This window comes from Lissotriton vulgaris, chromosome 9, assembly GCF_964263255.1.
Source record: "Lissotriton vulgaris chromosome 9, aLisVul1.2, whole genome shotgun sequence".
Taxonomy (NCBI): Eukaryota; Metazoa; Chordata; class Amphibia; order Caudata; family Salamandridae; genus Lissotriton; species Lissotriton vulgaris.
This window is the reverse complement of record NC_141697.1, coordinates 253,433,597-253,455,356: the sequence shown is the minus strand read 5'-3', so window position 1 is coordinate 253,455,356 and position 21,760 is coordinate 253,433,597. Positions and strand designations below refer to the sequence as shown.

At 46.9% G+C, this 21,760-nt stretch overlaps 1 protein-coding gene across 3 annotated transcripts in view; it reads left to right on the top strand.

Annotated features, from left to right (window-relative positions):
- Positions 1 to 21,760, top strand: part of ABCD4 (ATP binding cassette subfamily D member 4) — a 214,238-nt gene that overhangs the window by 100,030 nt on the left and 92,448 nt on the right. For all 3 annotated transcript variants that reach the window (XM_086937481.1, XM_086937482.1, XM_086937483.1), the window contains 3 exons: positions 16,329 to 16,423; positions 17,887 to 18,008; positions 21,343 to 21,434. In XM_086937481.1, the coding sequence (XP_086793607.1) occupies positions 16,329 to 16,423; positions 17,887 to 18,008; positions 21,343 to 21,434 (309 nt within the window). The remainder of the gene's footprint in view (positions 1 to 16,328; positions 16,424 to 17,886; positions 18,009 to 21,342; positions 21,435 to 21,760) is intronic.

The following is a 21,760-nucleotide window of genomic DNA, read 5'->3' as shown; positions in this document are numbered from 1 at the left end:
CCTTGCATATCTGGGGGCATTCAGCTTTAGGGTCTTTTGAAGGTACAGCGAGTTTCTAGTGTAAGCCATCTGAGAGATCTTCCTACTAGTGGTATGCGTTGATATTTGTTTATTTCTCCTATGAAACAAGTGGTCACATTCTTCATGCCTCTTAGTGGTTTTGGTCGGATTGGCTCAGAGCCCTTAAGGAGGAAGTTTCTATAGTTACAGTGGGAAATGACCAGCTGGCGGTATGCTTTCGCAAAAACTTTGAGGTGGTAGTTTTAAGGATTAATGGCTCACCCTTCATGTCTCTGCAAGTGCATGGGTGCAGTACTCCAACCCGCTCACTTGGCGCCAGGCCAGGCCCAGCCCAGGCCTCAGCACCAGCCAGGCCCAGCCTCAGGCAGGCCCAGCACCAGCCTCAGCCCAAGACCAGCCACGCCAGGCCCAGCCCCAAGCAGGCCCAGCACCCAGCTTCAGTCCTGAGCCCAGCCCCAGCCTCCAGCCTCAGGCAGGCCCAGCACCCAGCCATGCCAGGCCCAGCCCCCAGCCTCGTCCTAGCCTCAGCCCAGGCCCAGCCACAGTAAGGACTGGTCTAAAAATTGAGTAGCATTAAGGCAGGTGCCCAGTTAATGCCCTCCCACCATCTATATATTGAATACAATGTATATTTGTCTTAAAATTGTTTCTGATGATAATTTGTGCATAATTTCAGACTTGCTAATTTGGGCTGTTTTTTGCGCTGGAACTGGTCTGATTGGGCTTCTTTTGGGCTTCTTTTTGAGCGGCTTTGGGCTTGGACCGGGTCTAAAAATCTGGCAACACTGGCGCCAAGCAAGCATCCCGGTTAGAACGTAGGACGTGGAAGGTTTTGGGATGAAACTCAATTGTCTACTTTTTAGTAAGGAATGATCTTTGCTCATTTAGATCTTTGGAGTACGTCGCCGTAATAAGCGGTATATAAATACAATTTCCATGCACCCTTGACAACACTGGAAAACAAGCATTTACAATGCAACGGTCTCGCCTTTGCAAAAGCTAGGGCTATTGACATTGTAAATGACAACATTTTTATTTACGTGTTGCTTTTGAAAACAGATAAATAAATGGCATTGTCATTTACAATGCCAATAGCTTAATCTTTCGCAAATGCCACACAAAAACACACAGACCCACACACACAGAGGCCCACACACACAGAGCCCCCCCCCACACACACAGAGCCATACACACACACAGAGCCCCCCACACACAGAGAACCACACACACACAGCCTCACATACACAGTGCCACACAGCCCCACACACACACAGAGCCCCCCACCAGTGATAGAAGTGGGCGGGATCGGAAGGGCACGGCGTGCCCCATCTTTTTAAATTTGACACAGTCTGTTCCCCTACTTCTGTAATTTAAAAATGCGTCCCAGGACGGCAGGAATGGTCTGAATTTAAACAATATTGTGCGATCGTCCAGCCCTGTGTTTTGTTAAGGAAGGCGTCTGTAGCGGCCACGACCTCCTCCCTCTCCTCCTCTGTATCTGGGGGCAGAGACCTGAAAAACAACACTGTAGGAATAATTAACCAGCACTCGAAAACGGCAGCCTTTGGTGGCCGATAGAGTGTGATTTACACCTAATTTAGCGAGGAGGCCCCCTGCCTGCCCCCACTGTGACCTATACAATGGTCACATCAGGATGCATTTTAGACATCACACTTGACCTCATCTGCCATTTATTTTCGGCCTCTGATGATGCCACAAAGAAAGGAAAAGCACTCCAGTGTAGAATTCCTGGCAGACAATGCCCAGACCTAGGCACTTAAAAAAACAAGCATTTATAATGTAATAGGTCTCACATTTTCTAAACTTTGACCTATTGGTATTGTAAATGACAATACCTTATTGCAGGTTTTTTTAAACATAAATAAAAAGCATTGTCATTTACAATGCCAATAGCTCAAATCTCGCGAATGCGAGACCTATTGCATTGCAAATGCTTATTTTCTACAGTGTCCTGTTGTTCCTCAAGCTTTTTTGTTTCTTTTAAGACTTCCTGCTCTACCACTACGCGGCCCTTTCTGTTCCCACGTCTTTTTACCCAACAGACCCTAATCCTTTTTAGGTCTCGCTGGCGTTGCAGCGCAAAGCGCTGCCGCCAACGAAACTTATAGTCGCCGTGTTTCCTCCCAAGGGAGACGGACATGGGCGCATGCGACCCCGTTCCGCTCCCCTTTGTTGGTGGAAAGACTGTACACGCTTGGAGGCCAGGATCCTTATTCGGGTCTGCACATTTGGGAAGAGAGAACGAATTTTTGGATGGTGCAGTGTTTGAAGTGTAACCTTCTGCGTGTTCCTCACATGTGAGCTCCTCACGCTCCCGCACAGCAGCCTACCATGACTCTCCCCAAGGAAACCATGCAGCCGTCACTGGCCTACGAGGTTCGCGGCATGTCAGGCCTGCGAAAGAAGCCCAGCAAAGCAGACCTGAAGCGCGCCCCGAGGGAGCTGGACCTGGCCCGCAGGCCCATGGGCCGGCTGTTCATGCACAGTATGGTTATGTTCGGCCGAGAGTTCTGCTACGCGGTGGAGGCCTCCTACGTCATGCCGGTGCTGTTGAGCGTGGGCCTGCCGCGCAGCCTCTACAGCCCGGTCTGGTTCATCAGCCACGTGCTGGGCTTCGTGCTGCAGCCCGTGGCGGGCTCACCCAGCTACCACTGCCGCTCCCCGTGGGGCCGACGGCGGCCTTACATTCTCGCCATGGGGATCATGATGGTGCTCGGAAGGGCCCTGTACCTCAACGGCGACACCGTTGTGTCAGGTGAACAGACTCCTCTTGCGCAGGCCACACCTGAAAGCGTAGCCTCGTTTCCATGAGTCCCAATCCAGGTAAAGTGATGTGGGCTGCATTACTGTCCGTTGTGGATGAAAGGGCAGCAATGTTCAGACTTTATGTAGCGTGTTAGAAGTGAGTAAGTTTACTGGCGGTTATTGTGCGCGTGACACCTGCAGACTCACTGCCACGGGTTCGGTGTTTTACTATTCCGAGCGCATTCTCCATGTTGTCACTGGTATGATGCACCGTTACCCAGCCAGGGACTAGCTCTGTTCAAGTTTAGCCCGCACCATCACATGCAGTAAGAACAACTTTAGGCCCCAGAATGCAACATTTTACCAGGTGGAGAGCCAGGGTGGAATAAAGGTGTCAATGTCCGACATGACAAACGCTCTCTTGTCAGCAAGCTGACATACGATATGTCAACGAGGAACAGGTGTGTGTTCCTTACTCCGCACTCTTTTAAAGTGTATCTTATGACTAATCAAACCACACACGCACAAAAAGGGATTGGGCAGCGTAAGGGAGTTATTAACGAATTAAAACCTTAACGATAGCGCAGAAAGAACAAAGTATAACAACCAGTTTCACATATTATTTATTGCCTTTTGTACCCTCAGTTAAGTAATTTTCACTTGTTTATCTTTTGATCAGCAGTATTGACATTATGTTTCGATACCTTTGTTGTGATGGGGGTGGGAGTGTGGGGGTATTCAGCACAACAGTGATCATCTCTGCATTGGACAGCCGTTCTGCTTTTTTTGGGAGCTAAAGTAGAGAGCAGGACAGAAGTACACACGATCAGGGTCCTTATATCTATAGGATATATCTGTTTTTGTGCTTCTTGGGCTCGGATTGCAATTATAACTAGTGTTATGTTTATCTCACCTCCCTAAATACAGAGTGCAATAACGTTTGCACCCTACGTTTAATTTTGGTAAGTCAAACCTGTCGGAATTTAATTTATCAGGGGTATTTTCTGGAACATGTAGTATTTAGTGCGATAAGCACAAATATCCACGTATGTTTCCTCCTGTCATCGCTGATTTGCTGCCTTCCTCGATGACGGGTCCACCTGGGTAAAGTACTGCGTACAAAGTTAACTTGGATTTTCCACGCTATTGTATGACAATTGTTTTCAGTGCCAAGCATTAATCTAGTCTTTATTTTGCTGCAATGTTTTCTTTCACTATTCTCAACAAATATCATCAGTTTAAGGGTTATTTGTTGTTTTAAAGTATGGTGTGGTTACTTGTTGTGCCTTTCTGCCCTCTGTTAGACTCGTTTTTGTGTGCCCTTCTGCCCTCTGTTAAACTCGTTTTTCCCTTGTTTTTCTGCCCTTGTGCCCTCGGTTAGACTCGTTTTTTGTGCCTTTGTGCCTTCTGTTAGACTCAGTTTTTGTGCCTTTCTGCCCTCTGTTAGACTCGTTTTTTGTGCCTTTGTACCCTCTGTTAGACTCGGTTTTTGTGCCTTTCTGCCCTCTTAGACTCTTTTTATTGTGCCTTTCTGCCCTCTGTTAGACTCGTATTTCCCTTATTTTTCTGCCTTTCTTCCCTCTGTTAGACTCGTTTTATTGCCCTTCTGCCCTCTGCTAGACTCTTTTTTTGTGCCTTTCTGCCCTCTGCATCACCACATCATCACTCAGCGCTACCCCAGCATCACTCACCACATTATCACTCAGGACCACCACATTATCACTCAGCACCACCACAACATCACTCAGCAGCACCACTCAGCACCACCACATTATCACTCAGCACCACCACATTATCACTCAGCACCACCACATTATCACTCTGCACCACTCTGCACCACCACAGCCTCATTCAGCACCACCACCGCACCACTCAGCACCAGCACAGCACCACTCAGCACCATCACATTATCACTCAGTACCACTACATTACCACCACAGCACCGCTCAGCACCACCACAGCATCACTCAGCACAGCACAGCACCATTCAGCACCACTCAGTGCAATCACAGCATCACTGGTTCAAATATGTTCTCTCAATGTTTCAAGCTTTATTACAAATGTCACAAAAAGATGCTAATATTTCACTTCTGTTCTTGGATTTTCGTCACAATAAAATACACTGAACATAATCTTCACAAAAGTTATTTACAAAAGTTTAAGCTATTGCCATTATAAATTACAATCACTTTTATTTAAGTATTAATTATTTAAAAAATTAAAGGCCATTGTTATTTGTAAAATCAATACATCTAAGTCACGTAAATACAAAACATGTTGCATTACAAATGCTATAGGTGTCACATTTGCGAAAGTTATAACTATTGGCATTGTAAATGACAAAGCTATTAATTTAGATATTTTCAAAAACAACACATAAATAAACAAATTGTCTTTTACAAGACCAATAGCTCAAACTTTCCTAATGCGAGACCTATTGCTTTGCAAATGCTTGTTCAATATGGGACTGAGTCTCTGCCCCCTCCTTGTGATTCCCCTAAGACTGATGCCTGTTATCCACAGCCTCTTTTACGCTTTACTTTTACATTAATCTCCTTCCTCAGTGTTTCTCTGCTCCTCGTCATGTTCCACATGTGGGTCTGTTTGTTTTCCATCACCTGTTTCTCCTGTGGGGTTGTTGTCGCCCCTTTTGTTTCTTTTACTGCTTTCTTGCCCTTAATATATAGTCCTTAGACTCATACCTTCACACACTGTCAAAGGAAGCCCTGTCTCTCATCACGAATTATCTTTGAGTACTGATCTACTTGGTACTCCCTCCTTCTTTTACACTGGAGTGCCCATTTTTAGGTTTCGCTGGGGGACGGAGCCGTTAGGCTCCTCCTCCAGAGAAATCTATTGAGTACAGTAAGCACTATGGAACACGTCCCCCCGTCCCATTGGCTAGCTCCATAAATGGAGCCTAGCCATTGGACGAGGGGCCTGTCCATCAATGCCGGACCAGACACGGGGGCGTTCCCGAGATTCTTTGGCTTTTGCCGACGTCACGCGACGCCGGGAACGCCCCCGAGTCTCCTCCGGCCGGGCCGTGCTTGCTGCTGTCCTGCCTTGTGTCCCTCCTCCCGCGGTCCCCACGTTTCCCGCCTCCCTCCCGACGTCCGTGTCCTTTCCCGCCCCCCTCGTCCTCTCCCGCCCGCCCCCCTCGTCCTCTCCCGCCCCCCCCCCCTGTCCTCACAAATTGTGGTATCCCGTCCCGCCCGGGGGTCAACCGGCAGCTGCTCGGCACCTTGGCCGAGGCACGAAGGGGCTGCAACCGCATTGGTGGCTTTTCGGAGGCTCGTCGGCAGAGGCGCGCTCTGATTGGCCGCTGCAGTGGGCCTGTCCCCGTGAGCTGCGCCGCCGTTGGTTGGAACCTCGCCGCGTCATCAGGATCTGCCCCGGGAGCCGCGCTGTGAGTGGCTGACTCCGGGGGAACCCTCGACGTCAGCGGAGGCCAGTGGGAGCTGCGACGGGGGCCGTGCCTGCGAGGGTGAGTCTTCGGCCCAGAAGCTGGGGGCACCCGCGTAGCTAGTGCCAAAATGATCCACGCATGAGACACCCATCAATGCCGCAGGCAGTTTGAATCGCGACAGAGAAAACCACAAAATGTTTAAGGACAGGAATGTCATTGGACCTGGACATTGAGGCAGCTGTGCGGAATATCAGCAATGCTGGTTTGGTCTCTCCTCTGGTTCAGTGGGTAAGTAAACTCTGCTGGTTCAAAATGGCTGCAGGTATTTGTGTGTAGGCCACAGCTTTAAATCCCAGCATGACAGACAGATGTGGCTAACTGTTTTATTTACACAGCAACAAAGAAGCAAGTGGTGAATAGAATAGAGTATTTTAGTCGAACTGCAAGTGGACACAACCTTTGGGTCTTGCCCGTTCTTCACTTTTGAAGTTGGGTGTCCTCTCGAAAGTAGTTAAAAATGTCTATTCTAGCCCCTCGCAGTTTGTGCCATAAAATACTACTCGGAGGAACCACAGATCAAGACGCCCTACACGTTTATCTGCATTCAACAAACAGTAAAACAAGAAACATGGACAGGGCAGAATTTGGTTGTGTTGACAGTAAGCAATGCTTTCGTCATACATTTACGCTCACAAATCCTTAGAAAGTAGCGCTTCAGTCAGCTAAAACTAGTCATTTATTGTTTACAATCAATGTAATGCATCTGGTAATTATGTAAGGAGCATTCGTTAAGCAGGCGCCGTTCCACGAGCCGTGGATACAATCACTGCAAACCTCAGGTTTTGAAAGCAGACATTTGTTTTCTAGACTTTACTGTCCTGGATGCGGAGGGGTGATGAGCAGCCAAGCAGCGGTGCCTTCCTAATCCACCTGCGCACTCTCGCAGCTAAAACTAGCCTTCCAGCTGCTCCAAGCTCTTGAACTTCACTGAGGACGGCGCCCTTGCGTTTCACGTTCCCTCGAGTGCTCCCGAACAGCCAGTAACGCTGCCCATATTGGCTATCTAGCCGTTAGTTCGGCCAGACAGAAATCGTCTCAGTCTGTCATGGAGGGGGCAGCAGGTAAGGAGAAGGGTGAAGGGTGAAGGGTTAAGAGACTCACAGTGTCAGAGCACACTGGCCTCTGTGGCCGGAAGCGATGAAGCAATTCGGCCCTTGCAGCCTGGTACTCGTGGTTGGGCCGTGCGAGGCTGTGCTCTTACCCAAAGTGGTGGCGGAGTTTCCTGCGAACACGAGAACAGCATGAAAGGGGAGAACGGGGCAGACGTCCAGGCAGCTGGCTGAAGCCGGAGCTCTGTGCAGGAGGACACACGATACAGCATTTCTAACGATCGGAAAAATCTGCAGCAATATTGAACAGGGTCACGCACGCAGCAAAAAAGTATAGTCACTGAATGGGATGCTCACAATTTGAGATTTACAGGCCCGGTCAGAGGAAAACGAATCGGTATGGAGATAATACTGCATACAACGAACGCCACTTTATCGCGGAGCCTCCACACGGCGCCTCACGGTAGATTCATGCTCCCTAACAACAGGCCCCAGGGTCGCCATCTGTGATTTCTGGACGTGTATAATGTGCACTACATTCAAGGTTTAGGCACCGTAAAAAAGTAAATCGTGTATTTCAGCCAATGCATATAGCTATGAGGATCACCTTGCTACTAGTTGACAAGCTGTGTGTATACAACAATAGCAGGATTATATATATATCTATTTTTTTTTTTTAGCAAAAATACGCCGCACTCAGAAATCCTTCACTTCAGGTATTTAATTAAGTAAACAGAGGGACATAATCTCCTGGTCCTGAATGTGTATGGCCCGAACTACGACACCCCTGACTTTTATACAGCAGTAGCGGGACACTGTGTCGACTGGCCCACAGATAGCATGATTTGGGGGGGGGGATTTTAACTTTACGTTTAACCCAGAACTGGATAGGTCGGGGGGACCCCTCAGGCGCCCGGCAGCGGCTGCGCAGAGAATGCAGGCGGAAATGGTGAGACTGGGGCTGGTGGACGTCTGGAGAGAGAGGCACAGCGCGCGGGGGGGTTTCACACACTACTCTGCGTATCACAACATCCATACCAGGATCGACTACTGGCTGTCGGCACTTCCCCTGCTGCAGAAGGTGAAAGACTGTAGGGTACTCCCGCGGACACTATCAGACCACTCCCCCATACTGTTAGTCCTGAACACTCCACAACCGAGAATACCCCCTTTCACCTGGCGCTTTCCACCATACTCCCTGCTGGATGAGTCATTTCGCGCAGAACTAGGGGAGGACATTGACACGTTTTTCTCTAATAATATAGGCACAGTGGACAGCTTCGGGACGGTGTGGGAAACATTCAAGGTCTACGTTAGAGGAGTGGTCATGGCCAAGCACTCCAGTGTCCTAAAAGCCATCAGGAATAGACTGTCATATCTTGAGGGACGGATTGCGGAATGTGAGCGCCTACAGCTGGCAGACCCCTCTCCGGCTGGAGATGAGATACTGCAGGAGCTCCTGACAGAGTTCCACGAGGAGGCAGACAGGGAGGTTAGGCATCTGGGAAAATACGCGACGGCCCGCACATACGGTGAGGGAGACCGGCCGGGTGCACTGCTAGCCAGAATTATGAAGGGTGCCAGGCGGCGACAGGCAATCTCAGAATTACAGTCAGCGGACGGGGCGACGTTAACGGCCGAGGAGGATATCCTGGCGGAATTCAAGGGATTCTACCAGGAGCTGTACTCTAGTAAAATCTCGGGAGTAGAGGGGCAAATTGACAATTACCTAGATTACATCAAAATGCCGTTCTTAGAGAATTGGCAGAGGGAGTTCCTGGCGACTCCCATACTTCGGGAGGAGATAGCGGACGCCCTGGACAGCATGAGGTCGGAAAGCGCGCCTGGAATTGACGGCCTAACTGTGACCTTTTATAAGGCGTACAAAGACAAACTGTTGCCCTATCTTTCCACCCTCTTCGACGAAATCTGCGAATATGGCGCCATGCCCCCGTCTATGAGGGAAGCACTAATTGTGACGATCTTAAAACCAGGCAAGCCACACGATCTTCCGGGATCGTACCGCCCCTTGTCTCTTATCAACGTAGACGCGAAGATCTACGCTAAGGTTCTGGCCACCAGACTGGCGCTTGTCGCCCCTGAACTGGTGGCCCCAGAGCAGGCAGGCTTTATCCCTGCCCGGAACCTTACGTACAATATCAGAACGGTTATGGGAGCCATGCAACACACCAAACATGACACCAAGGCCATTGCAGTCTTCTTGGATATGGAGAAGGCGTTTGATTCCGTGGAATGGCCTTTTATGCGTAAAGTCCTCAGAAAGCTGGGGCTGGGAGACCTTTTCCTCCAGCTGCTGGGCGCGCTCTATCACCGGCCGACCGCGAGAGTTCGCCTGGGCGATGTAGTCTCTGAGGCCTTCACTATAGGTAGGGGCACGAGACAGGGCTGCCCCCTCTCGCCGCTACTGTACGCACTGGTAGCAGAGCCGCTGGCCTGCGCGATGCGGGAATACCACTCCTACGAGGCAATCAGCTACCCAACCTACAAAATCGGCATTTCCACATACGCGGACGACACGCTGTTGTACATTAGAGATCCAGTGAACAACCTCTCATCGGTCTTGAGGGAGGTGGTACGGTTTGGGGCCCTCTCGGGGCTGAAAGTCAACTGGCCAAAGTCTGTGGCATTCCCCCTGACCCCTGTAACTGAACCCTTCGAGATGGAATATCCTCTACAGTGGTCCGCAGACCCGGTCAGATATCTGGGCATACGGATACACACGGACCCTGATGTTGTGTTGAGGGAGAACTACGGGGTTGCCTATAGCAAACTAGCAGATGATGTTGAGCTCTGGATCAAGCTCCCACTTTCATTGATGGGCCGCATCGCCTTGATGAAAATGGTAGTCCTCCCGAGATTTGTGTTCCTCTTTAATAACCTCCCGATCGTCCTCTCTAAAGCTTTCTTTACAACCTTAAACAAACTCCTGGTCAGACTCGCCTGGGCCGGAAAACAGCCTAGAGTCCGCAGGACGGTACTTCAACTCCCATACGAGCAGGGGGGGTTGGCAGCCCCGGACTTTGAACGTTATTATAGAATCGCGCAAGCCTCCCATCTCCATACCTGGATACATGGCAACCCGGACATACCGCATGTTATCCTGGAACGACTATTCGCTGCACCTACTCCGCTGCCGGCGACTATCTGTAGCCCTGGCGACCGTAGAGTAGGAGTACTGGACTCCATCCGCTCTACTAACCACGCTTGGCATACCATAGTGCAGAGGCAAGATAAGGTATTGTTGTACGCCCCTAGTATGCTGACACACTGGGCGCTTTGGCTTCCTACACTGACGGAACCGGGTGTACACAGAGCTCTCGGTGATCTGGGTGTACGCACGCTGGGTGACCTATTCGAAAATGGTACGGTGAAGACGTGGGAACAGCTTACGCGGGGGCGCGATCCCCCCTCCATGCTACACCGCTTCCAATATCACAGGGTCCGCAGCGCTTTCCTGGACCACTTAGGCCCTGACATGGAGGAACCCCCTGAAATCCCGGAACTAGAATACGTAATACACGCTGAATCTCCGAGGAAGCTTATTTCTAACCTCTATAGCATGGGACACGCACACACGGCACAGCGGTACACAAGGGCGCGACTGGCCTGGCAGACCGATTTAGATATACACATAGATGACGGAATGTGGACGTATTGCTGCGCGGCCTCCAGGCGAATTTCGCTGAACGGGAGACACCGCCTGGTTCACTTTAAATTTCTACAACGGGTGTACTACACGCCGGAACGGCTGCACCGATATCGCCTCCGCGACTCGCCCCGTTGCGAGAGATGTCGAGCCCCGGTGGCGGACTTTATACACGTTGCCTGGCTGTGCCCGGGAGTTCGGAGATTCTGGACCGAAATATTTACAGAACTGAGCAGAATAGTGGACCTGGTTCTGGACATAGAACCCGCTCTTGCCCTCCTGGGCTATGCGAGGAATGTCCCGGCGCCGGTGCGTAAAATGGTCAGCATGGGCATGCTGCTAGCCAAACGGGTTGTCGCGTCTTGCTGGATGCGAGGCCCGCTCCCGACTCTGAAGCGTTGGGCCAGCGACATGCTGCACTGTAACACGCAAGCGGAGGTGTATAGCGAACTACTCCCTCCCCGAAGTCGCCCCAAGAACTTCTGGGAACTTTATCGGACCTATCTCACTTCCAGGGTGGACGAGGATGACACAGCATCGAGGGAGGGCGAGGAACAGAGGGGCGCAGCGACCTATGATCCGCCTTGACTCCAGCGGCGGCACCCTTCCATAGCCAGCGTCACCAAGCCCTGTAGGCTTTCTACCTCTCCCAGCCTAGCACCCCCGCGCGAGCGCCCGCGCATTCGGTAGGACATGCTAAGCACCACACGCCATGTCGCTCCATTAGACCACGAGTAACTTTCTGGGAACACACAGACTAGGGACCAGTTGCAGGGGGTTGGAAGTTGGGGTTGGGGGGACGAGTTGGGGGAAAAAAGTAAAATTTATGGACATGTTAAACTTTGCACAGTGCACGTTACATTATTGATGATATCACCATTCTGGAGCCGCAGCCGACTGGCTGGTACACTGGACTGTTCCTCTGTTGGTACTCATTTTTTGTGATTTCCGCCTGACATACTCCTACCTCATTGACATGACGATCGGGCCTATCGCCGGCCCGTGATGGGATGTAGGCGAACGGCTCTGTATGCATTGTAATGTGCTGTTTTCTGTTTTTTTTTTTATTTATTTAAGTAAACAGAGCCAGTCTGTCACACCGACCTGTTTCGGCCACGCAGGGCATTTCTCACTGTTGGAGGACACTACTTTATAGCCTGATAACATTTCTTGCTAATAAAGAGATCAAAGAGGGGTTCTCAATACCAATCATTAAGAAAACAACTGAGATGCTAAAACTTACAAGAGCAGGTGGCACAGATAACTTATCAGCAGTAATAATAAAAACAGCTATTCCCCTTGGAACAACTTGCTCCACCTGCTTTTTCAAACAAATTCTCCTGAAAAGAGCTTCCTAGATTGCTGGAAGGGGCAGTCCCTCGAATCTGGGGTACACCTCCTCCACCTCTGGCCAAGTTCGACCCCCCGCCCCACGTATGGAGCTCTCCCTTCATTGTTTACCTCCTCTCTTTCATCACTTCTCTCTTACCCTCCCTCTATTTCATGCTAGAGGCTTCATGCGAGCCTCTGCTGGTGAAACTCTGCTTCTGTGCCACCCCTGACCTCTGGGTGGGGCTCTTTGCATGTGTGTGGGGCTCTTTGCGTGTGTGTGGGGCTCTTTGCGTGTGTGTGGGGCTCTTTGCGTGTGTGTGGGGCTCTTTGCGTGTGTGTGGGGCTCTTGGCGTGTGTGTGTGTGTGGGGGGGGGCTCTTGCGTGTGTGTGGGGGCTCTTGCGTATGTGTGTGGGGGGCTCTTGCGTGTGTGTGTTTGTGTGGGGGGCTCTTGCGTGTGTGTGTTTGTGTGGGGGGCTCTTGCGTGTGTGTGTGGGGGGCTCTGGTGTGTGAGGGGGGCTCTTGTGTGGTGTGTGTGGGGGGCTCTTGTGTGTGTGTGTGTGGGGGGCTCTTGTGTGGGTGTGTGTGTGCAAATGCAATACGTCTTGCATTTGCGACAGAGTAAGCTATTGGCATTGTAAATGAGAATGCCATTTATTTATCTGTTTTCAAAACCAACACATAAATAAAAAGTTTGTCATTTACAATGCCAATAGCTCAAACTTTTCCGAAGGCGAAACCGTTGCATTGTAAATGCTTGTTTCCTTGCTCTTCAAGATGTCTTCTGCTTGATCTTCTACTCTAAATATACAGACAAAGAAGAGGGTCAGAACATAAAGATCCAGCACCAGACATTTATTGAGTGTAACAGCCTCTGAATCCTTTCAATCGCCTCGGTGCATTTGGTCTGGAGTGTGACCCACATACACCCCAATTAGGCAGTTACTGAACCACCACTAACAAAAGCACAAAATTGACGCAGCACCAGAGAAACACAAATAATCTATTATGTAACAGCAGTGTTGCATCATATTTCAAAGACAAAGCAGGATAAAAGTAATTTCCTTTAGAACCGGACACCTGTATACAGGCGGAGGGATATACTCATTCCCAAATCTTTACAACTTAATGACGGGATATATGATGCCTTGTTAACGTTATCTGTTCGTATGGGTACCACATTGACCTCAGATACGCCACATGTGCTTTGGTGATTAAAATAATCTATCTAACTGTCTACACAATAAACAACAACAAGTAAAGGAACCTGTTTGAGCCCTGTAGAAGTCCCAAGGAAGGGATGAAACACGTTGGCGAGCAATTTTGTTGTGTCTTTTAAGAGTAAAGTTTTTGGGAATAAAAGGACAGAGTTTTCTACAATCAAAATACCATTGTTTGGCCTTTTTCATTGGGAAGCTGTCTACATTTATCCTGCTTTGTCTTTGAAATATGATGAAACACTGCTATTACATAATAGATTTGTGTTTCTCGGGTGCTGGGTCAATTTTGTGATCTTCTACTCTGTTAAGTCCTGGTAAATCTCATCTGCACCTCCTTCTATAAGACATGCACATAAGTAGCACATTCTTGTTATTTCTTCACACTCGACTTAATTATTAGTTTTTGTAGGATTCATCACCTTCTCATCAGCCTGGTGCATTTTATTGTAGCCTTAATCTAGTGCCTGGTACACTTATAGGCGCACTGAGCGCTTTTGGGATAGCTAAGTAAGCATCTACTCAGTTTGTTGTGCATAGTTGTCATAGTGCATGTTTGTAGTGTAGCCTGTATGTAGTAAAAAACGAGAGAGATGACCCCACTTGTTCAAGGGAATAGGGCACCTTAGACAACTTAAGCCTAAAAACAAATCCCTGGAAATCAACTTAATATCCCTATCTATTGATCATTCATTCGTTGTTTTTAGCTGTCACACATCAATGACTCATATCCATCTTGACTCTCTCCCAAGTATATTCCTAGACCAAAATGTAAGCACTTACAATATTTTATTAATTAAAATCGTTCCTTATTTTTGCATTTATTTTCAAGAAAGTTTTTACAAAAATATTCTCAGAAAGTACACATAAACATAAACAATAAATGAAAATCTTCAATACAATTCAAACATCTCATTTTATGTTGTTAGAGTACTAATACATAAACAAAGTTAAAAAAGCATAAAAACATATTCAATATAGTTTACAATTACATCCCTCCACTTTTTGTTAAGAAAAACAGTTCTAATTCTCTAATTAGATACCGGTCTGATCCAAAAGCCCTATACACTTTACAAGGGATGCTGGGTACAGGAAATTCCGTGTATCTCACTATCCCTTGGCTTTTATGGATTATATCAGAGGCGTCTATGATATAATCCATAAAAGCCGAAGATTTTTATTTATTGTTTGTGTATGTGTACTTTCTGAGAATATTTTTGTAAAAACTCTTTCTTGAAAATAAATGCAAAAATAAGGAACGATTTTAATTAATAAAATATTGTAAGTGCTTACATTTTGGTCTAAGAATAAACTTGGGAGAGAGTCCAGATGGATAGGAGTCATTGATGTGTGACAGCTAAAAACAACGAATGAAGGATCAATAGATAGGGATATCAAGTTGATTTCCAAGTATTTGTTTTTAGGCTTAAGTTGCCTGTATGTAGTGTCGCGCATGTACTCTAAACAGATTGCAGTGAGTTTTTAGAACTAGATTCACATAAAAGTATGCAGCAAGATGTTTGGGGAGGTAGAGCCACAGCTTGTAGTTATGTATGATATCCTTTGTCAGATCTCTGCCAGGAAGTGTCATGTGTAGGGGATAGCCGGATCTTTAATGCTCTCTGCATTTTGAGGTGGCTGTTCCTTGTCATTGTAATTGCCAGAAGAACGTTTCACAGCTTTGAATGGAGAAAGAACTCTGACATGAGCACATTTTCCGGACTGAAAGGGCTGATCAGGAGTACAGTCATTCTGGAGCTGGGTGCCCTTACAAGTGATCTACTTGCTTCTTAGTGCCTGCCCCTGACCTTCCTTTGCATGCCTACTGCTTGGTTATTAATTCTGACCACGCCCACTGTGCATCTGATTCCCAGCCAGGACATCCCCTCTCCCTGCCAGCCTCGCTGACTATTTGTCCTCATCATGTATATATTTTTTGTTGCTTTTCTGCACAAGGGATTTTTGTAATGAAGTGTGATTAGCACCATTGGTTGAGATTGTAATGCTGTTAGATCCGTTTTTCCAAAACTGTGGCCCGCGTTCCACTGTTGGATCAGCAGTCGATTTTTAGTGGGTTGAAAAAGTCCAAGCAATAAATAAAGAAGCCTTTAAATTCTTTATTTATCTTTCCACTTCTGCCGTGCTTCAAGACAGAGGTCAAATGTCAGGCTAGGACTTCTGAAAAAGCGCTGCTTATTTTTGTAACATGGGGATTGGGGTTTACAAACTCCTCTCACTTTGCAGTCAGAGAAAGAACAGTCAATTATGTGACCGTCTTGCTGGGGGACAGAGCGAGTGAAAGGAAAGGCTGTTGGATGCCTTTTGTTTTGCAACCCACACCGAAATGTAAATATCTGTAAATGAACTGTACACTTTCAGTGGTTAGGAAAGCAGAAAGAAAGCACATTGTTTCATAAATCTGAAGTGTGATGGAAACAAAGATTTTATTAGGATTAATACACTTTTCTTGGTGTTGCACTCATAAATGTTTACTGACACCCGATTTCCACACGTTATCATTTGTGTGCAATATACTTTTATCAGTAAAACTGTAAATCTGTGCAAATTAGTGGACATTACAATGGACTATGCGTTGTCTGTAAATGACAGTGCGCTACAACACAATGCTTTAGTTACATTAAGAAATCGCCTGCTTCGTCCATTAAAACTAAGTGCGTTGCGAAAGTTTAGCATGCTAATAATTGGGTCATTATGTGGAACATTAGATTCCCCCCCACTCTGGAGATGAGTGGTAGCAGCTCTTCCATCCGCCTCCCTCCACTTACCTCCCATTTGGCTTTCTTTTCAGAGCTGGTCAGGTGGAGCACATGCGCACAAACCAGCGGCTGCAGACCCTTCTCCAAACCCAGAGAGACCTGATGTCGAAGGAGCTGTGGTTATACAGTAAGAAAAGATGTGCACAACCGGAATATTACTCGAAGATCAAATTAGTTTCTGTTTGACTAGTTCCCTGTGACGTTACTAGCCCTTCGCTTTCTCCCTTGATTAGCCTTGAGGTTTCACACTTTGAAATTCATATTCTCTTTCCCTCTCGGAACGTTCCTGTGGGGTGTTGGACCCCACTTACTACTTACTTGTTCAGGATATCTTACAAGTTTAATTTGGTATAAGAGCGATGCTAGCAAATGTGTTATGTGGGTGACTCTAGGAATATTTCAGCAAGGAAGGCCGGTACCTTCAGGAAGGGTGTGATGCAGCATACTCTTGTGATATACAGAAATGGCTGCAGCAAAGGTTTAAGCAAAGGAATCTATAATGCGCGTAACATGCTACCAGTATGACTATAGGACATGTTTAACCACATCGCTGCTGCACATTTTCCCCTCCGGTGCTGAAGAATTCAGATTTACCTCATTTCATGACGAGCTCAGCTCGTCATCAGCACAGCTCCACTGTGCCTCATGACGAGCTGAGCTCGTCATGAGCATGGAAAGGGTTAATGTGACTGCAGCGAATGTTGACGTGATTACTGAGCAACTCCAAGAAATGTAATTTCATAATGCCATGCTTTCAAGAATTTCACTAGCTCACCATGATAGCCTGCAATGAGTTCAACACTCCCCGTCTCGGAAGCTTAATATTACTCAGAGTTGCCTTGCATGCCTTCATTTTTGGCTTGCCAGTACCACTAAAGAAGTTGTTCTCCCATAAGCAAGTAAATTGTGACTCCACCCCAGTGCATGGGGAGCACTTGTAAGCTTTCAGTCTTTTTGGGCCTGCCCTGTAAGATACAGCTTGATTCTCTTAGCCCATGACCTACAGGACTCATGTCTGGGCTTATCCATGCTACTTAGAATGGCTCACTGAGAAAAGCATCGCATCGACCCCAAGAAGCGTGGCGGCTGAGTAGAACAGCTCTCCACCTTCTCGCAGCTGCTAACTCCATAGAACACCATCTTGTCGAGACTAGAAATCCCAAAAAAGAAAAGTGCAGAAGGGTAACCCCCCAGCTACATGCCTAGAACATATAAGAAGCTCCTCTCCGAGTCCATCGCTAGCTATGTTCCCTCCACCAATTCAGGAATGTGTGAAAGACTCCTTTTCAGGGCCTTGTGCCAACTCCCCACTCGCTCCTAACCTCTAGCATTCCGTGACCTTACTCCCAGCCCTATCTTCTCTTCATGTATCAACATGATATGTTTTATGTGTGTGACCTATGCAGACGACCCTTCGAACTCTCCTGTACCAGCCAGTGCAAGGCTTGTAATTACTCCACTTTCTGTAAATAAAGCAATATTGTATGCTAAATGGTGTGATTGGTTGCCTTGCCTTTAGCTCTGGCTTGGTCTGTAGAAATGTGTCTTGTTGTGAGTATCAGCCTAACATTTGTTATTATATTTGTCTAGTTGGAATCAACACATTTGACTATCTGGGCAGTATCTTGAGCTATGTTGTCATCGCAATCCCCATCTTCAGCGGAGTTTATGGCCAACTGGGTCCAGCAGAGCTGAGTGCACTCGTCAGCAAGGTGAGTTTTAAGAAGTCTCCCTCGGAGCATGACATGGTATTATTGTGCTGGATAAAATGGCCGCCCATTAGGTCTGCCACTCATCTACTAGGGTAGTCTGCTCAGAATAGGTATGGTCTCTTGGTAAGTGTTATTCCAAAGCGTGGTCATGGTTGGTTTGAAACGCATCCCATTAGGTGCTGATATGAAAGCCATCTGTGGAGTGCCTGTTGCCTATGACAATGGCAGTCATGCCAGATGGTAGTGATTTTTCTCTGAGCTGACATTAATCCTGTGCTGATTGATTTTCATTTCCTGTTCATGATGATAGTCATTAGTCATCACTGGCCTTGTACCACGAGGAACAATGCTGTGTTGAAATACTGAGCAGTGTAGTAAGTTCTGTTCCGTGTCCTTTGTATAGCTTGTTGTGTTATTGGTCTGATGCTTATGTGGCTGGGCATTATCTGAGGACATCACTTTTCCACTGCATCCTAGACTTTTGATTATTTTAAACAATGATGACAATCAGTCATAATAAATAGAGCAGGTTTCTTAAAAAATGTATCATCACTTATTGTTATAGAAAGTAATATGCATGATAGAGATTATGGAGATACAGAGTAGAGGAACACATATCTAGAACACTTAGGCCCAGATATAAAACAGAAATAGTGTCCGAACATGGGAAGGTGGAAGGAAATTGTTTCTTACCTGTAACGTTTGGTTTGACAGAGAGGCGAGAGAGGAAGTGAGGACTGCACGACTTCATATGAAAGTTTCATTTTACTTCTCGACCCGAAGGCTTATGGGGCATTGACTCCTTACGTTTCTAGCTTATTCTTAGAAATACTGACAGAGCTTTAGAAAACATATACCCATACCACATAGGTATTGTATTTTAAATCACTTGTATATATATTTTCCTTCACATATTGATAGCAACATAGTGAGTGACAGAGGGATCTTACTCCGTCCTGACGAAGAAGCTTTTAGAGCTTCGAAACATGTTGACACCCCCAGGAGAATCAGCACATTACTAGCGTGATCTCTCCGACCCCCCTTTTTAACAGTACCAGCCTATGACCAAATAAAGTTTTTTGAATCCATAAGGCCAGGTATTTTTTAACATCACTTTTTCATTCACCCCTGACCCTATTTCACTCACAACAAATACACTTCACTTGGCACTTACAAAATCAAAGTGCTCCAGCGTAGTTGCCAGTCGCAGCACGGCCCGTCCCGCAGCGGGGCGGAAAGACCCCGATGATGAAGCATGACACCAAGGGCCCTTTTGGTGTGTGAGGGGTATTTTAACAAATACTGTGTATGCCTTACACCTCTAGACATACAAAAAATCTCTTAGAGGTGGATCTTTTTGTTTTCTATTCCAGCAGTATAACCAGAGCATCTAATCCTGGGGCGATTAATCTTTTGGGATAGAGCACCTTCTCCATAGAATGTTGTGTTATTTCTCTGTATACTGTGATGCCTTTCTTTTCCTGTGGATTGGAAAATGTCTAATCTCTTCAGACTAGCATCCTTAAATGTAAGCCGTCACATTTTTGGAGGGATTGATGTGTTTTGTGGTGGTTGTACATAATATAATATGTTGTATAGATATTGATTGTCCTTTATCTTACATCTCACATTTTTGATCCATCATGCTGGAGCCCTTGTTGGTTCAGCAGTGATGACTTGCTCAGTTTAACACTAATTTCAGTGCTTCACCTCTGCTCTTGAGAATAGTTTCCTTGACCTCTGTATCTTAGGAAATTGACTTTAGGTGCTGACTGGTCTTGAGTAAGTTGGGTGGTCACCACTCAAGACTTTTATTGAGGAAGGTTTTTAGGTAAGGTAGGATGCTCTAGCGACAGTTCCTTTCCAGAACTAAGCGTACACTTGTTTCAAGTTCGCGCCCCAGTGGTTGGATCCTTGGGAAGACAGGCAACATTATTTTGGGGCTAAGAGTGCTGTGACTAGTCCCTGTTGTTAATCCCACGGATGCAAGTTGTGGCCATTCTCTTGAATTTGTGTTTCAAGATTCAGCTTCTCTGGAGTTTGTCTTAACGAGGTATAGAATTTGGACTGCGCTGTCTTTGTTCCGGCGGTGTACTGGACTGACCGCCCCTATGTCATCATCACTGGACTCAAAGCACTCTGTGTACTCTGCTACCTCTCCAACTGAGGTCTCAGTAGAGTCTTGGCGCTCATGTCTGAGCAGTGCGCTCACCTCCTGTCGCATCCGTGACAAATAGTCTTCTTGGACCATAAGAAGTTACATACATACCAGGTGATCTCATTGGGGTCCCTCAGTAAACAGAGGTTAAAGACCTGGTGCTTGCTCCGACCTCAGTAACTTGCTACTTAAAGAAATGCAACAGTGATGGACCTCTTGAAACATGTCCAAGCTTAATAGTGTAACAAAACAGTCAGTATCCTGGTACATTGTGGGTTTTAGGGGAGGCACCATAATTCACCTCAAAACCGGAACTCCTCCTTCGAAAAAATACAACTTGCTATGATCCAAAGCCAACAGCAGATTGCAGAAGTGTGCACAGCATGTGATCTATAGCTACACATGCTGTAAGCCAGCAGTTCACATGACCTCAGTTTGAAAAGATACAGAGACAGTGCACTATAACTACTGCTTTCTCCCTTAGGCTGTAGACTGTAGTACTATCCACAATGGGTTGATTCACCTAACACACAAGTACACCATAACACGCTGTTTCTGCTAAATAACGTGTGCTGTTTCCACGTGTGCCATGCTGCTCAAGACCCCCCCCCCCCCCCCCCCCCAGGTATTTTCCTGTAAAGTGGATGAAAAATTAAATTATTAATAAGACTGAATGGTCTTATACACTTTTCTGTATTTATGTATAATAACAGTCTTGAAAAAGCCCCTAAGCACCCCAGCTGTTAAGGGGCGATACGTGTTGGCCAACGTTGCAGTTGATCAAGAACCAAAACAAAATATGCATTACTTCGTGCTTTGTTTAATATCTAGATGCATTCAATGTGTATACATTTTTTACTCAAACATCTACTTTTACTCTAGATCAGTATCTCCCTCAGAGTGAGCATTAGCTAAATAGTGCACACAGGGTACGTTCAGAGTTCAGAATGGCCATATTCCAAGTGTCCTAATCCACTGAGCTGCGAGTTGCTCCTCAGATTGGTCATTGACCTGGAGCCTCTCTCTGCTCATGAGGCTTGTCTATGAGCCTCCTTTTGTTTTTTGGGACATTGCCTGGAGTATTGGTAGCACCAGGGATAATTCTGTCCGGGATCCTCCACCTGTCCTGACATACTTTGTGTTCTTTCATCTTGTTTCTGTCTATCCTCCTTCCAGAATGCATTTGTGTCGATCTACCTAATAAGCTGCTTCAGCCAACTTATCGACCTGTCCACCACGGTGTCTGATGTGGCTGGTTATACCCACAGGTAAGTCCTTAAACATCAAATTTCACCACAGTGTCAGGTGTGTTTGGATTTACCCACAGGTGAGCAAACTCTTTGGGCAGATGGCCTGATGTTAATGGATAAGCCTACAGGTGAGCCAGAGTTCCATGATACAGCCACCACTGTATGTGGCTGAATACACTGTTAGGTGAATTTATACTATGAAATGTGACCAGCGTGGCCTGATCCTACTTACACATTGGCAAGGTATACATACCACACTCAGCGAGGTCACCAAACTCGCTAATGTACACACTTGGGAAGCTTGTTCCCTTGGTATCTCTAAGTGCAGAAAAATACACGTCGTC